Here is an 18,319-nt window from a genome sequence, read left to right as displayed (position 1 = left end):
CGGCAGAATAGTCATTTTAGGTCGGCAATGATGAAACGTGCCGTTTAAAACAAATGAGGGATGATCCGAGTTAATTTTTGAAAATAAGGACTAAACGTGCATTTTGACACCCGCACGAGGGACGATTCGTGTAATTTACTCCAAGAAATATCAAAATACTTCTATGGATTCGTATATTATATTTATATGGGACTTGACTCTTATTTCTTTTTCACATAAGAATCTTGGTAAAAAAAAAAAAGAAAAAAAAAATCAAAATGGCATTTTTCATTGCAATAATCAAACACCAGAAATGCATTCATGAAATCCCAAGTGTATATATATATATATATATATATATATATATATATATATATATATATATATATATATATATATATATATATATATATATATATATAAAGTTAGCTCAAAGAATTGAGAGTTTTGTTTTTCTTTTTCTTTTGAATATATATGTATGGCACAAAAGTGGAGATAGAATGACGAAATTGCCCCCTCCAAGTCATCCATCTTGTTTAGTTACCAGATCTTCTCAAGAAAGCTAATACGCCTAGTCCTGCTACTAAAGCAGCTCCAGCTGCAGCAGCACTATATGCAGAAGCCCATGCATCCGCTTCAACAACCCCCTCCCTCCTTCCCCCTCCTCCTCCTCCTCCTGATGATGATCTTGGACCTTTTCGATCATTACCAGTTCCGGAATATTCTAGATGCAACTTCAATCCCTGTAGCAGGGCATTTACGTCTTTTTTCACATACAACACAAAGGGTAGTAATTAAATATTAGGTTTGAAGAAGACGAAACATACCTTCCAACCAGCCAATCGTGCATGTTCTACAGCTGCAACAAGATCATGGTCTGTTGAAAGTACGACTTTGTCCCCGTCTTCATCTTCGTACTACATACAAAATTGGTAAAAAACCATAACAATCAATTTTTTTCTTATTAAAAAAGCTACCCAATTATAGAATTGTACTTTAATTTGAAAATTGTTTTGTATTTAAATGACATTTCTATAATTGGACTGATTTTTCAAAGTAAAAATCAAAGTAGGTTGCTATTTGACACTATATTTATTTATTGCAGGCAGAAGAGAAGTTAGAAGTACCAGAATCTGTGGGAGGTTGTTGCGGTCGATCTCACCCCCTACTCTCTGAAGTATTGCAGTAATAACATCTGTCAAGCTTCGAGCATCTGACACAACAAGTAATAAGGAATTTTAAGTCTAAAAAAATCCTTACAATTTACTAGTATAAAAAAAATTAAAAATAAACCTTACATACCACAGATAAATCTATGCATCCGACCCCTCTTATCTTGGATTTTGAAAGCAAATGAATTGGGAAGAGTGGATGAAGGATAACCAACAGATTTTACAGTGTCTCCTGCTTCTGAAGTTAGTTTCAAGGAATTTTCACTGCAGTTCACAACCCCAATTTACTTTACCAAAATTAAATCATTTTTATCAAATAAATAAATAAATAAATAACCTTTTTGTTTCATCCTCATCCTCTATTGGAGTTAATGTCATTGCAGAGTCCCAAAACTTCTGCATCATTGAACTTCCTCCCTCATTATTATTATTATTATTATTATTATTATTAACTCCAGTAGCATTTCCCACCTAGTTTCAAACTTTATATCAGCTTAAAGAACCCACCCAAGTAATTGAATGAATATGAGAAAAAAAATATATGATCTTATTATGCATTCTCACATGTTCACTGATAATAATTCAGTGGCTAAAACAGGCTTAGTAAGTTACAGATAGATCTAAAATCATGCATATTAAATGGAAGGTGATAAGATAACAAACAGATTTCCTAAAATTTAATCTCACATAATCAGTTCACTTACTGTGGCTATTGCAGCATGAGTGATGTGGAGTACATCAACAATGGAAACAACATATCCATCTGCATCAAACCATTCCTCCCTTTTACATATTCAAACTTTTTGTATTTATTTAATGTATAAATTAAAACATGAAAAATAGTTTTACCTCTATCAACAACAGGAAGATGTAAAAACTTCCCATCATGCATCGTATGCAAGGCATCGACAATAGGTGTATCAATAGTCGCACATTCTGGATTTGGAGTCATTACCTACATAATCAATTATACAGTAAGAAGTTTGTATTGAAAAGAAAAAAAACCTAAGTAGAAAAAATATTGTGATGAAGAAAAGAAAAGGGGTCCATACCTTCTCCACTAAGGTTGATTCAGCAGGAAGATCTTGTGCTATCACCCGCGTTAAGATATCATTTGAGCTTTATATGGCACAAAACATAATTTACAGTTTGTTAAAAAAAAAACAAATGTTTTTAATCTTTATACATTACTGAACTACAGTAAATAATCTAGAAACACTCACGTTAGAATCCCTCGAGGCTTGTTATCAACTGTTACAATGGCAGAGCTAATACGAAACTCAAGCATCTTTTTTGTTACCATCACCACTGTGTCGAAGGGGGAAACAGTCACAATCCTGTGTGAGGAATAAACGTGATTTGGATTATATTTTGGAAATTATAAAGATAGAGTAGTAGTACATACAAATAAATAAATATTTAAAGGTATTACCTACTTTGAATTGTCCGAGATAATGGTAGACAATGCAGGCTTAAACATTCGCTCTTTAAGCGTTTCAACAAACGTGTTGGGACCTGTAAAAATGACCAGTAAAATGTGTTGCTAACTTGCTATTACCCAGCTTTTTACTGTATAAAGACTGGTAAAAAGAAACACACATATATAGTTTACCAGGTAAAGTAGTGCCCCAGTGCTTTTCAACACCTTCAACAGCAGCTGCTATAGCTTTTCCCTTTTCAGCTGCCCTTTCCATACGTGCAATGGCATCATATAAACATTTTGCTATGTCAAGTAAAGCAATAACCTCGCCATTCTCTACAACAGGCAAGTGTCTAAATTTTCCTTGCACCATCTTTTGCAGGGCTTCCACTGCAAGTGTATCAGACAACACATAAATTGGGTTCTTTGTCATCACCTTTGAGACTGGTGTGTTCATAAAATCAATCTCACGAGCAATCACTCTTGTTGCAATATCCTTCGAACACCAAAAAAAAAAGGGTGATTATGGAAACTTGATTCTAATCTGATGCATCGATCAATGTTCTGAAACAGGGTAAGTGATTCAAGACGAACCTTGTCTGTCAATATGCCACTGAGTAACGCGCTTGAATCAGTGAGTAAAAGAGCATCAGCTCTTCGAGCAGCCATCCGACAGCAGGCTTCATAAATAGTTGTGGTTTCAGGTACTGTTAGGGCCTTTGTTAGGCGCAATCGCTTCACTGTATGTTCTCCTGTTGATCCCCTGTTCAAATGAATGTCGATGTTAGGTTTTTTGATGAAAGTTTGGTACATGCAAATTGCAATGCATCTGCATTTCCTCCATTTGCATGCACAATCCAAATAATGAGGCAGCGTTTCATTGATCATTATCCATTACAATTGATGTCTAGGTTAAATCGAGCAAACATCATCATTATGGTTTTGATCAGTATATGTAATCGACATGCATATTAAGAAATGGAGAAAACGAATCAGTCAGAATACATAGATCAGATGTCATACACGGATGAACGAGAATTCGTGAGAGATGTGCGGCCAGAATCAGGATTTCCGTTTTCAGATGGTTTCTTCCGAGAAGATGAAGATGTCAATGACGCACTTCTCCTGGAAGAAGAACTTCCATGATTAGAACTCATCTTCACGAGCTACCAATTAATCAAATTCCTCTCTTCTTGCCCTACATGAAATCGCATCAACCAACAAATGTCATAAATATATATAAAAAAACGATCACGCGACGAATTTACTAAAAACGATAATTACCTGATATCGGGCTATCAACTTCGAATAGAATTCAAAGAAATTGAAGGGGATGAAGGTGATTGAATTTTCTGATCGGAAGAAAATATTTTCCGGGAAAATCAAAGGTGAATTTTCCAGGAAAATGCAACCCGACCAGCGAAATTTCTTGGATCGTTAACTGGGAGATGGAAATTTGGGAATTGAAGAGAAGTTTTTACGACTGAAGAATCAAATTGGTTCTGATTAAAAGATGGCCATGGCGCAGAAATTTGTTTTGATTTCATTCAAATAACGAAGAAATTAAAGGCGCTTTATGTTTCAATTCCATTGGGGGTTCCGTCGTTATATATTTATTGACTTTCTTACACACGTACACATCCATTGACTTTCTCTGATTTGTGCACACGATTTACTTATTTTAATTGTTTTCTTTGGGAACATGGTTAGTTTATGTTAGCTTTTGGCATGTTCATGAAATTAAACATCGACTTTCATAATATAAATATGAACCTTCCACTTTCCCAAAAGTCACAATTACTTAAAATACAAGTACAAGCTTATTAATACAAAATGAATTAATTTGTCAATTGCAAATACCGATATCAATTGCAAATACCAATATCCTTTCAACAACCATCAAATTGGCATATAATGTTATATGCTAGTTGGATTATATGTTATGTGGTATGTTAGTTGTATATGTGGTTTGTATGAAAGACCATGGGGAGCCCATGATACTTGGATGTGAGACTATGTGGAGAGCCCATGACTTTCCTATTGAAGACCATGGGTGGAGCCCATGACACTTGGATGCAAGACCATGTGGGGAACCCATGACTTTCCTATTAAAGACCATGGAGGAGCCCATGACACTTAGGTGTAAGACCATGTGGGGAGCCCATGACATCCTGGAGTAAGACCCTGGAGGGAGCCCACGACATCCCTATATGTTGTATGCATGACTTATGTGGTTTATGTAGCTTTTATAGCTAATATGGTATATGTGATTATGTGGACTGTGTGGGGTATGCTCTGGGAACTCACTAAACATTAGCTCACAGTTTGTTGATTTGTTTCAGGTACTTCTGAGCCTAAGGGCAAGGGCAAGACTTGATGACGCGACATGCACTCTCCGGCATTTGATTCGATGGGACACTCTGATATTTGAAATAAAATGTTGATGTTATGGATTTGAAAACAATTGTCATTGATATTTTACATTTTATGGGAATGTTTTGGTTAATTAAAAATGAAAATTTTATTTGAAAATTTGGGTCGTTACAAGTTGGTATCAGAGCCTTGGTTTGAGGGATTCGGGCACACTCACATGTGTGTAAGGACTCAAACTAAGGAAATGGTAAAATTGTTTTCAAAAATCAAAAGTTAAAATTTCTTAAATTGGAAAAAGGGGGAGTGCAATGCGCATGATCGGTCGAGCTCAAGTAAGTAGTTCCCCAATATGTTAGCCATGTTATATTGATATTTGGATTATGGTAATCGTATGAATCTTGCTATGTGTATGCTTTCAAAATTGTATACAGTTAGGGTCTTATAGCCTCAGAATAATTGATTTGGCCTTATTTCTTGTTCCTTGTCTGGTTATGATCTTAGGGCAGAGTCTGCTATTCGAAAGTCTATTTGATCCTTATCTATATATAATTTGCATGCATAAAGGCAACCTATTATGATTGAGTTCTGGTTTGATATGGATGGAGCAAATCTTAGGATAGCCTAGGATTTGAGTTATGCGGTAGCCTGTGAGATATGTTCTGTTCTGGGACGAATTAGAGTTATCAGGTAGAGCCTTGGGGAAGGTACAGGTAGGTGTGGAAGGTAGTATTGGGCTCGTACTACTGAAAGCACAAGACCTGTACCCAAACTAAGGTTAGATCTGGAAGCTCTAAGGAGAACCGGTGTGGGAGGATCCCCTTTTTGGACATCCTGATCATTATGTTTTATGGTATTGCAGTACAGTATGATGGTGACACGACATAGAGCTGGGGGATCAGAATCAGGATCCGGAGCTAGGTCGGGCGATGGTACCGAACCCATTAATGAGAGGCTGCGTGAGATTATTGCAGCCGAGGTTACGAGGGGCATCCTTGATGCTACCCCTGTAATTTTTGGGACTGTCAAGGAAGGGATGATGGAGATCATGGAGGAGCGGCTCAGGTCATTCAGAGCCGAGATTGTTGCGTGCCAGGTCGGGGACCGAACTCCCTCGTTCCAGGAGTTCAAGGCATACGGGGCGCCGAATTTCTTCGGGGTCAGGGACCCCATAGTTAGCCGAAGCTGGGTGGCGGACATGGAGAACACCCAACGCACGAGTTATTGCCCTGATGCGGCAAATGTGGGTTTTGCTTAGTATACGCTGAGGGATCGAGTCGGGGATTGGTGGGGAGAGGTGACTAGCCAGGTGGGAGCAACCAGTGTGGCTGAGATGACATGGGCAGAGTTTGTCAGGCATTTCGATTTGGAGTTTGCACCACCTATTGAGGTGCAACGGCTAGTGAGGGAGTTTCATGAGCTATAACAGACCACCGAGACTGTAGCGGAGATCACCGCCAAGTTTCGGGAACGAGCACTATTGATCCCATAGTATGCTACAGACGAGCATATGAGGAGGACGAGGTATCATTCCATGCGGAGGGATGATATCCGAGAGTTTGTGAGCTTTACAGGGTGAAAAACCCTGAATGAGATGGTGGAGAAGGCTCGTGAGCGGGAGATGGAGTTGGACTTCCGCACCAAGCGAAAGCATGAGCAGACACAGATAACAGTAGGCCAGGCTAAAAAGCCTAAGACCTCGAATTCTTCTAGTAGGGGCCAGCAGGGCCGTGACTGGTGTGCCAAGTGCGGTAAACCACACAGTGGGGCTTGTCGAGCGGCAGGATCAAGATGCTACGCATGTGGCCAGTGGGGCCACGTGATCAGGGATTGCCCCAAGATTGGCTTGATTTGTTTTCACTGCAACCAGACTGGCCACAAACGGGCCAATTGTCCGAGGTTGTAGGGAGGAGGAGGAGCAGTGGCGGCACCTGCGCCCACCACAATGAGGATCACTGATGGCCGCCCTGCTAAGGCGGATACTCCAGCAGTGAAGAGCCGCACATTTCAGTTGACTACCGAGGAGGCTCGGGCAGCGCCAGACGTCGTGGCTGGTACGTGTTTTATCTTTCCTACTTCATATTGATTTGTATTGCTTATGTCTTTATATGTGCTCACGTATAGGGACCTTTTTGGTCAATGGTATGTCTGCTCACGTTCTATTCGACTCAGGTGCTACCCGATCGTTTGTATCTCTTGCACTTAGTAAGAAGTTCTGGGATGCGCCGGGGACCTTGGATTCCCCGCTTGAGGTTAAGATTGCGGATGACTGCACTGTGAGTGCTGCAAGAGTGTATCGGGACTGTGTCCTGAATGTGCTTGGGGAGAGGTTTCGTGTTGATCTAGTCCCGATACCGTTGCGAGGGCTAAAGGTGATCGTTGGGATGGGCTGGTTGGGGGCCAATGGGGCCATGATCGATTGCGAGCGCCAGTTGGTGAGCGTTCGAACCCCGAGTGGGGGAGAACTAGTTATTCATGGAGAAAGGGACTCGCAGGGGCCAATCCTCTGTTCAGCTGCTAGGGCTAGGAGACTTCTTCAGCAGGGTTGTTCGGGATTTCTGGCATATATATTGGATACGAGGGTTGAGACCTCGATAAATTTGGGGCAGTGTACCGGTTGTACAAGAGTATCAGGATGTCTTTCCCGAGGAGTTACCAGGAGTGCCTCCAGAGAGGCAAGTGGAGTTTCGCATTGATTTGGTGTCGGGTGCCGCTCCGATAGTGAAGGCACCATACCGGCTAGCTCCGCCCGAGATGCAGGAGCTGTCTACGTAGCTTCAGGAGCTGCTAGACCGAGGGTTTATCCGTCCGAGCAGTTCCCCATGGGGAGCATCGATCCTGTTCGTGAAAAAGAAGGACGAGTCACACAGGATGTGTATTGATTATCGAGATCTGAACAAGCTAACGGTGAAAAACCGTTATCCGCTACCGAGGATCGATGAGTTGTTCGATCAGCTGCAGGGTGCATCTTGGTTTTCCAAGATTGATCTTCGGTCGGGGTACCATCCGATGAGGATTCGGGATGAGGATATACCAAAGACAGCTTTCAGGACTCGGTATGGACACTATGAGTTTGTGGTGATGCCATTCGGGCTCACCAATGCCCCAACAACGTTCATGGATCCCATGAACATGGTGTGTAGGCCGATGTTGGATCGGTCAGTGATCGTGTTTATCGATGATATTTTGGTCTATTCTAAGACCAATAAGCAACACGAGCAACATCTGATGGAGGTATTGGATATGACAACCCGGAACTTCTATCAAGGATAAACTCGACTCCGTCACCTTTTATCACCGTTTAAGGGTCCGTTTAAGTGTTCTAAGCTTGCATTTGACCAAGGTTGAGTTTAGGAATGAGTCAGCACGTCCCATAGTGAGAAAACCGGGCCATACACCCTCTTGGAAGGTGTGTACGGCCGCACACATGAGTGTACGGTCGCACACATGAGTGTACGGCCGCACACCCATCCTCCAGCCGCACACTCATCCCTATTTATATAGGGTGACCTCTTCACTCATTCCTTTCATTTGGCTGCACTCTACTTTCTCTCTCTAAAACTTCATCCAAGAACACTCTCAAGGCCTCAAAAACGTGAGTTTTCCATCACCTAGCTTATTATACATGAAGGACCCATTGATCTAAGCCCTTAATCATCAAAGTTCATCATGTTCTTCATCACATGAAGGTGTACGGCCGCACACTTTCATAAGGTGGCCGTACACACCTCAAAGAACCTCCAAAGTGAGAGTTTGATTCCCTATCTTCTAGTTGGACTTGGTTTGAACCTTAAAACGCTGAAAAATCGACTCCTGGGGCATATATGAAGGGTGTACGGCCGCACACCCCTGTGTACGGCCGCACACACCCTCTGTACGGCCGCACACTCCTGTGTGCAACCGCACATACTCCACCTGGCCGCACACCCACGACCGCACACACTTCATATGGGCCGTACACTTCCCTTAGGTGAATCACATGTGATTCCAACACTTGGTTCAAGTGTTTCCTAGTCCCTAAGGGGGTTCCCTTGCATTTAGTTGCTTCTAAACACTATATTCATGGCTATATATGTCTCTAATTGTCATTTAGGACTCGTTGTGTCTCGGTAATTCAGTCGTGGAACTTCTTGTCCTTACGCGAATCTACCTTCGAAACATCTTCCAAAGGTGAGTTCATACCCCTACGTTTTTCCGAGTTTTCATGTTTTCAGGGGGGGAATACAAGCAAAAGTACAAGGAAACTTGTACTCAAAATATATTATTTTGTTTAAGATAGTTATACCTACAACATGCTTTTAATACGGAAAAACAGTTTTACCAAACGATTAAGAAATCAACTCGTAGAAACAGTTTTCAAAATTAGAGCGTTGAACTTGTGAATCATGTAGTAAAATATATTATTTTAAAAAGGATTCATGCAAATCATAAACAGGATTTTCAGTATTATTACTTGTAAATTTGTTAGTCTAAGTTGGAGACACGTCTTTGGTAACACTCCCACAGAATCAGAGTGTAGGACTAGCACTTATAACCAGAATCTCTTGTAGGGAGAGCGTGACTGTTGTGTATAGATCTATATGTCACACCCCAAAACCGGAACGGCGAAATCGTTTGGGGGTGGAGGACGTCATGTTCAGTATCACAACAGTGAATAGTAGTAAACAAGCAACAACATCATCCATTGCATTAATAATATAATTTAATACAAGTGTGTTCTGTTAAGTTTAATAGACACCAAAAATATAAATCAAAATAAAAGGTGAGTCTTGAACGAGCTCCATCTTCTCAAACCTGGCATCGATACCTGTCTACTGGTGACCTGAGAATACAAGTTAATTTGAAAGAGAGTATCAGCTTTAGAGCTGGTGAGATCATAAGTATTTTAGTGTCTGTGTTTGCATGAAAGTGTTTGTATGAATGTGATGTGTAAGTTTGGAAAAGTTTGTGTATGTTTGTAAAATGTTTGAATCTCCTAGAAAACCCTATGTTTTACTACTAAAAGTAGCCTTCTACCAAGGCATCAAGTGTTTGTGTGTATGTCTCTTGTAAGAGTATGTATTTTCCCAAATCTGACTATCATTAACCAAAAATATAGTTTTTGCATTACGGTTCATTTTGTGAAGATCACAAAGTGAATGCAATGGGAAATAAAATAAATACTGTAGTATTGTATTAAGTAACTACTGATGTACTAACTACCTTAAAGCAATTGTTATTTAAAGTACCATGTGATCGGCTTGTACCATACTACCGACTTAGAACACGACGATGTAAGACGTCGAAAAAAATGACGTTTGGCACCCGTAGACTTGCAAGTCCCACTGTAGCGAGCAGCAAGGTGTAGGATAGTCAATCCAGTATAGATCTATACACAAACTCAACGCTCTCCACTTAAGGAGATTCTGGATACAAAACGAGCCATGACAGGTGATGCCATGCCCCGTTACGTGGCTCACATAACTGTAGTAGTATTCTTGTATATGTATTGTGTGTACTAGCTGTATTGTGTGTTCTCTCTCTGTCTAGTATGTATGTATGTTCTCTCTGTCTTTCATAATAATATGTTCCCTAGTATAATGTATAATATGTACTAGCTGTATTGTAATGTATAGTATGTACTAGCTGTATTGTATGTTCTTTCTCTGTCTAGTATGTATGTATGAACTGACTCCTTGTATGTTTCATTGTTCTAGTAATAGTATTAGTAACTTCCTAAACTATGCCTATCATAGTTTACTAGTAATGGTGTTTGTATGTATGAACATGTTTGTATACCTTTGCTACCCAAGGGTATTGAATAGAAAGAAGGAACTTTTATATCTATATACATATACATAATATATAACTAGGATTCAAACGACCTTCGGACAAACAACCGATACCCTAAGTCCACAACCAAACGAGGAACAGGAGGTAGGGTGAGCTATCAGTCCTAAGTCCTTTCAATCCTACTTATATAACTATATCTATATAGATACACAATTAACAAAATATAAGTTTAAAAGAGTTTAATAAAAGTATTTGACATGTAAAAGAGTTTGTAAAACAGTTTGAAGTAGTTTGTTTGATAACACAGTTTGAAAAGTAAGAAATCCACTTGTTTGGTAGTTATTAATCACATGTGATTGGTATAATAACTAAAATAGTTCAACTTGTATCCCCCCCATAAAAGCATTTAAAATCATTTAAAAGGTTGATTAAGGGGTATGAACTCACCTGTAGTGAGTGGTTTGGATGAACAGATGGTATAGGATGCTAAGTGTCAAGTGAAGACTTGAACACACACAAGGATCCTAGTTAACATATAATAACACATATATGTATCCAATTAGTCATTAAACAACTAATTAACCAAGTTAAGACATCCTAGGACATGAAAAACACTTTGATTCAAGTGCTATAAGTACCAAAGATTGCATCTAAGGGTTGTAGGGCCTTGCTTATGAGTTTAAGGTCCAAGGGGAGACTCTTTTGGAGTTTACGGTTTTGGGACCAACTCCCATGGAGTTTATGGTCGTAAACCCATGAGTTTACGGCCGTAAACTCATGGTAACTCCACCATTTCAAGTTTTAAGGTCTTCCAAGTCATAAAGAAGCATCCTAACTTCAAGTGTAAGCCTTAGGAAGTGATTGGGGTAACATTTCACCCCTTTGTAGAGTTTACGGCCCATGGACCATTTCTCCATGAGTTTACGGCCGTAAACTCTAATGGTCCTTGATGTTTTCGATGTTTAAGGTCCTATACACTTCAAGGATGTGATATAGACTAGTATCCAAGGCTTGGTAAGGGACTAGGGCACACAATAGCCCTTTCATTAGGGTTTACGGTCCAAGAACATGTTTGGACCGTAAACACCTTTGATCTTGTGTTTCTTTGTGCTTACTAGTTGATTAAGAAGTGTAACAAGCCTTATAACACACTAGGGTAAGAGTACTTACAATAAAGGAGCTTGAAAGGGTGTTAAAAGTCCAAGAACACTAGTGTGTGTTCTTGGTGAAATGAAGAACACTTGAAGATCTACACAAATGGAATGATTTCATGGATGAAATCACTAGATTAAGGAAGATATCAACTAATTAAGGCAAGAAACACTTACAAAGTTGAAGATCAAGAAGGAAAATCAGATGATACTTGAGAGGATTTCGAGTTCTAGTCTTGAAAATGGTAAAAAAATGAGTAAAATGACTAAGTGTCATATTTATACTCCTTAGAGTTTACGGCCGTAAACACCATGTTTGGGCCGTAAACTCCAAACTCTTGGAGTTTTGAGACTTTATTGATGCACAATAAACCCTAGGGTATCCTCTCTCCAGTTATCCATTGTAGTACTAAGCTTTAAAACACTCAAACTGACTCCAAAAAGCTTAACAGTTAGCAGAAACAGTTCTGACTTCTAATGAAGTGAATGGTTGTACAAGATAGAAATTTCGGGTTGTCACATCATCCCCCCGTTAGAAGGAATTTTGTCCCGAAATTAGAGTTTAAGCAAATAAGTAGTCACAAATAACTAAGTAAAAAGACGAGGATATTTCAGTTTCATCTGATCATCTCGCTCCCAAGTGAATTCAGGTCCTCGCTTGGCGTTCCAGCGAACCTTCACTATCGGGATACGACTTATTTTCGTTTGCTTGACCTCTCGGTCCATGATCTCTACAGGTTCTTCCACGAAGTTGAGGCTCTCGTTGATCTCGATCTCGTCGAGTGGGATTACAAGAGTCTCGTCAGACAGACACTTTTTCAAGTTCGAGACGTGGAAAGTAGAATGTACGTTACTGAGTTCGCGAGGTAAGTTAAGTTTGTAAGCTACAGGGCCAATTCTAGCGAGAATCTCGAAAGGTCCTATGTATCTTGGATTTAGCTTTCCACGCTTTCCAAAGCGTATTAAGCCCTTCCAGGGTGAGACCTCAATAGAACACGGTCTCCCACCTGGAATTCCAACGATTTCCTTCGTTTATCTGCGTAGCTTTTCTGTCGGTCTCTAGAGGCTTTCAATCGTTCACGAATCTGAACGATCTTCTCTGTCGTTTCCCAAATGATCTTCGGACCCGTGAGAGTGCTTTCAGGAATTCGTCCTTTTGCTAACTGGGTATCACCCACTTCAGCCCAACAGAGAGGGGATCTGCACTTTCGGCCATAGAGGGCCTCGAATGGAGCAGCCTTTATGCTCGTGTGATAACTGTTGTTGTAGGAAAATTCGACAAGGGGTAAATGAGTATCCCATGCCTTCCCAAAGTCGATCACACAGGCTCGCAACATATCTTCCAAGGTTTGGATAGTCCTCTCATTTTGTCCGTCGGTCTGTGGATGGTAGGCTGTACTCATGTCCAGCCTAGTTCCTAGGGAACTTTGTAGCGACTGCCAGAACCTCGAAGTGAACCTACTATCTCTGTCCGAGATAATGGATATGGGAACACCGTGCAGTCGTACAATCTCCCGAATGTAGGTTCTTGTAAGCTTCTCCATCTTGTCTGTTTCTTTGATAGGCAGGAAGTGTGCGGACTTGGTCAATCTGTCGACGATGACCCATATGGTATCAAGTCCACCCGTTGTCTTGGGCAACTTGGTTATGAAGTCCATAGTGATCTGCTCCCACTTCCATTCAGGTATCTCCGGTTGCTGGAGTAATCCTGATGGTTTCTGGTATTCGACCTTGACCTTGGCGCAAGTAAGGCATTTACTCACGAAGGTAGCAATCTCCGCTTTCATGTTAGACCACCAGTATAGCTTTTTAAGATCCAGATACATCTTATCGGAACCTGGGTGGACGGAATAATGAGTGTTGTGCGCCTCTGTCATGAACAAGTCTCTGAAACCACCGTGTTTCGGTGTCCAGATCCGATCCATGAGATATAAGGCTCCGCCACCCTTGACTTCCAAGTTCTTATCCATCCCTCTCAGGGATTCACTCGCCACATTTTCAGGTTTCAAAGTGTCGAGCTGAGCCTCCTTAATTTGCATGGACAAGTGTGAATGGATAGTCATAGTTAATGATTTGACTCTACGACCAGAGTATTCTTTCCGACTTAGGGCGTCAGCTACTACGTTGGCTTTACCCGGATGATAACGAATTTCGCATTCGTAGTCACTGAGTAGCTCGACCCACCGTCGTTGTCTCATGTTGAGCTCCTTCTGGTCGAATATGTGTTGTAGACTTTTGTGGTCTGTAAAGATAGTGCTTTTTGTACCAAACAGGTAGTGTCTCCAGCTCTTCAGAGCAAATACAACTGCTCCTAGCTCAAGATTGTGCGTAGTGTAGTTGACCTCGTGTGTCTTCAGCTGTCTCGAGGCATAGGCGATGACCTTACCTCGTTGCATCAGAACATAGCCGAGCCCTTGATTTGACGCATCGCAATAGACAACGAAGTCTTCTATCCCTTCGGGGAGGGACAGTATTGGTGCGGTGCACAAGGCTCGCTTGAGCGTTTGGAACGCTCTCTCCTGCTTCTCTTCCCAGTCAAAGGTGACGCCCTTCTGGGTCAAAGTCGTGAGAGGTTTTGCAATTCGTGAGAAGTTCTGAATGAACCTGCGATAGTAGCCAGCGAGGCCTAGAAATTGACGAATTTCAGTAGGCGTCTTCGGTGCTGACCAGCTCTCAATGGCTTTGATTTTGGAAGGGTCCATGTGTATTCCCTCTTCGCTAACCACGTGCCCTAAGAATTCGACTCTTCGGATCCAAAATTTGCATTTTGAGAACTTCGCATAGAGCTTCTCCGATCGTAATGTTTCTAAGACCTGTCGCAGATGTTGACTATGCTCCTCCTTACTACGAGAGTAGATAAGTATGTCATCGATTAAGACGATGACGAACTGATCCAAGTAAGGACGACACACCCTATTCATTAAATCCATGAATACTGCGGGCGCGTTTGTTAATCCGAACGACATCACTACGAATTCGTAGTGCCCATAACGAGTCCGGAAGGCTGTCTTCGGAACACCCTCCCCTAGCACTCGTAGTTGGTGATATCCGGATCTTAGATCGATTTTTGAAAAGAAGCTCGCTCCTTGCAGTTGATCAAATAAATCGTCTATACGAGGCAGAGGATAACGATTCTTGACGGCCAGTTTGTTGAGCTCCCTGTAGTCGATGCACATACGAAACGATCCGTCTTTCTTCTTGACGAATAAAACTGGAGCTCCCCAGGGTGAGAAGCTTGGTCTTATAAAGCCCTTGCTGAGCAGTTCGTTAAGTTGACCGGACAGTTCTTGCATCTCTGCAGGTGCTAGACGATAGGGCGATTTGGCTACGGGGGTAGCTCCTGGAACTAAGTCGATTCTGAACTCGACTTGACGTTGCGGAGGTAGTCCTGGGAGTTCTTCTGGAAAGATATCGGGAAAATCGCGTACTATTGGAATGTTCTTAATGTCTTTCGTTTCGCTCACATCTACAACATGAGCAAGGAATGCACGACATTCCTTTCGCAAGAATTTCTGGGCTTGAATGCTCGAGATGATACGAAAGTTAGTGTCTGGTTTGTCGCCATAAACTACTAGAGTTTCGCCAGACGGCAGATTAAGGTGAACAACCTTTTCATAACACATGATGTCGGCACGATGTAGACTCAACCAGTCCATGCCGATTATGACGTCGAAACTTTTAATTGCGACCAGCATGAGGTCGATCGAAAAAGAATGGCTATCTAGTGTTAGGGTACACCCTATGTATATACTACTAGTGCTCTTCGTTTTTCCATTAGCCATTTCTACAGTGAATGGTTCTTTAAGTGCTCGTGATTTTTGCTTAAGTAAATGAGCAAATTTTTGGTTCACGAAACTCCTCTCCGCTCCACTATCAAACAGTATGCATGCATAAGAGTTATCGAGGAGAAACGTACCAGTGACCACTGTGGGGTCAGCAACCGCTTCCTCATGGCCTATAGCCAGAACTCTTCCTACTCCGCCGACGATCCATGCCTTTGGGCAGTTCCTTTTGTAGTGGCCCACTTCACCACAACTGTAGCAAGTTTGGCCCACTGCAGTGTCGGGGACTTGGGTGATTGGTCTTGCTGGAGCCTTGCAGAAGCGGGCAGTGTGCCCCTTCCTGCTGCAGTTAGAGCACTGCATTTCACGGCAGGCTCCATTATGGTGGAAGTTGCACTGGTTGCACTTAGGCAAACTTCCAGCATACTGCCTTACCGGAGCAGTAGCGGCAGGTGCTATCGCAGCATGCACTGCCACGACTTGCTTCTTTTTGGCAGCCTTCTTCTTCTTTTTGTCATCCCAGAACTTCCGCTTGGAATCAACGGTTTTGGCGGGTTCTGAGATGGTCAGGGTCGTTGTTGCGGCCGGGGTATGAACCCCATGGTCAATAAGCCGCTGTGCCAATCCCTTGGCACTATCGAATGTAGTGGGGTTTGAAGCCAAAACATTTCCCTGGAATGGAGGCACCATCCCCCATATGTATCTCTCTATCTTCTTTCCCTATGTATGAACCATGTTGGGACAGAGGGCCACCAGTTCACAGAACCTGGCGGTATAGGAGACTATGTCGGAGCCTTTCATGGTTAGGCTCCACAGTTCCTGCTCCTGCTTTTGGATTTCGCCCCTCGGGCAGTACTCTTCAATCATCATCTCTTTCAGAGCTTCCTAGCCCATAACATTTGCCACTATAAGGGATAGTGACTTGACATGGCTATTCCACCATGTCAGGGCCTTTGTCTCGAAGGTGCATGCATCAAATTTGACTTTGCTTCCCTCCGGGCATGAGTAGATCTCGAAGATCGACTCTGTCTTTTCGAACCATTGCGAGAGGGCAATGACTCTGCCAGTCCCTTTAAAGGACAGTGGCTTGCAGCTGGTGAAGTCCTTGTAGGAGCACTCTCTCAAGCGCACAGGGACTTCACCATGAGTAGATTGAACAGGGGTTCCTCCTCCAGTGGAACCAGAAGAATGATAATGAGCCATGGCTGTTGCCACAGCCGCAGCTACAGCAACATTTAGAGCTTCCGTATCGATTTGAGGAGCAGGTGGTGTTGCAGTTGATGGAGGATCGCGTCTCGTTGATCGACGTGGAGGCATCTTTCAACTATAAGTTTTACAAAGATGAAGATATCGATAAGAATTTAATAGGGATAATTTGATGAGAATGCCTCATGGACTAACTCTCCATAGTCCAACAGCATAATTGAATAACACGATTGAATGTAGATTTAGTACTAACAGATGATAGCATTTGGATAATAATTTCCATGAGATTAGATATCTGTCAATAATACTGGTATTACAGATGTAACAAGTTCGGGAAAAATGACCTAGAAGTAGGTCTTACATCAAACCAAGATGGGAAAATTTTGACAGATCTACGACCTAATAAAGACCTAACAGGTCCAGGTTTGAACAAAGATAGGAAATTAGACTAGAGTGTCACACCCCAAAACCGGAACGGCGGAAACGTTCTGGGGTGGAGGACGTCATGTTTAGTATCACAAGATATGCATCATAGTAATCAAAGTAATAAACAACCATTTCATTAGAAAGAAAGTGTTTACAAAGTGTGTGATCACAAAACATAGAATACAATAGCAATTAACAAAACTAGACTTGAAGCTATACTGCTCCATCTTCGGGATCCCAGTGCGAGTACCTGTCTAGTAGTCTCCTGAGAATACAAGTTAATTGAAAGAGTTGATCAGCAATTAAGCTGGTGAGTTCATAAGATTTTAGTGATGTAAGTGAGTTGTAGAAAGTTGTTGAAAAATGTACTAAGTTGTAGTGAGTTCTGTTTAGAGAAGTTTGCCTGTTCCTCCAGAAAATCCTATACTTCCTGCTTTGATGAAAGATAAGTAAAAATGACTCTACAGTCCTTTCTATGAGTATTAAATGGATACAAGTTATATAAAACCCAAAGTAAACAAACAATGGGTTGTGTGTATCTGCCTTAAGCCCACAACCAAACAAGGAACAGGGAATGAGGTGGAAGGCACACAGTCCATTGGTTGTTTGATCATCGTTGTGTATAACCCTGGCGTATTCACTTGGTACTCACGGAGTTAACTGTAATAGTTCCTTTATATTTAATGAAAAGATTCTTTTAAGAAAACCCTTATTTCTTATAATAAAATGGTGACCACAGTGATTACTTCTATAATAACTTAGTTATACTGGCTATATATGATCTAATATCGAACAGATAGTTAATTGAGTGAATCTGCCCCAAGCCCACAACCAAACAAGGAACAGGAAGTAAGGCGGAAAGCACACATCCAACTATCTATTGGGTATTAATGATATATAACCATGATGTATAAACTAAGGTATTATAGAGTTAATCACCTAAAGTCCTTTAAGTTTATACTGGTTTAATAAAATGGATTAAACCCTTTACTGGGAAGTTTCTAGTTTTGTATACCAAAAGTTCTGATTTGGAAAGTATGT

General features: G+C 41.4%; 1 protein-coding gene across 1 annotated transcript; it reads right to left on the bottom strand.

Moving 5' to 3' along the window:
- Positions 1-407: 407 nt before the first annotated feature.
- On the bottom strand, positions 408-4,134 carry LOC145110794 (CBS domain-containing protein CBSCBSPB1-like). Its single transcript, XM_079047109.1, has 14 exons — positions 3,856-4,134; positions 3,595-3,769; positions 3,166-3,334; positions 2,764-3,067; positions 2,588-2,666; positions 2,375-2,488; positions 2,204-2,270; positions 2,001-2,106; positions 1,856-1,914; positions 1,489-1,622; positions 1,282-1,415; positions 1,107-1,192; positions 807-896; positions 408-722 (listed from the first exon to the last, which is right to left on the bottom strand). Exons 2-14 carry the CDS (start codon positions 3,726-3,728, stop codon positions 516-518), a joined length of 1,683 nt encoding a protein of 560 aa, XP_078903235.1. The 5' UTR covers positions 3,729-3,769; positions 3,856-4,134; the 3' UTR covers positions 408-515.
- Positions 4,135-18,319: the final 14,185 nt, after the last annotated feature.

Source organism: Lactuca virosa, chromosome 5, assembly GCF_052849685.1.
Source record: "Lactuca virosa cultivar CGN04683 chromosome 5, Lactuca_virosa_CGN04683_v6, whole genome shotgun sequence".
Lineage (NCBI taxonomy): Eukaryota > Viridiplantae > Streptophyta > Magnoliopsida > Asterales > Asteraceae > Lactuca > Lactuca virosa.
Note: the sequence above shows the minus strand (reverse complement) of the source record. Positions and strands in the feature narration are given on the sequence as shown.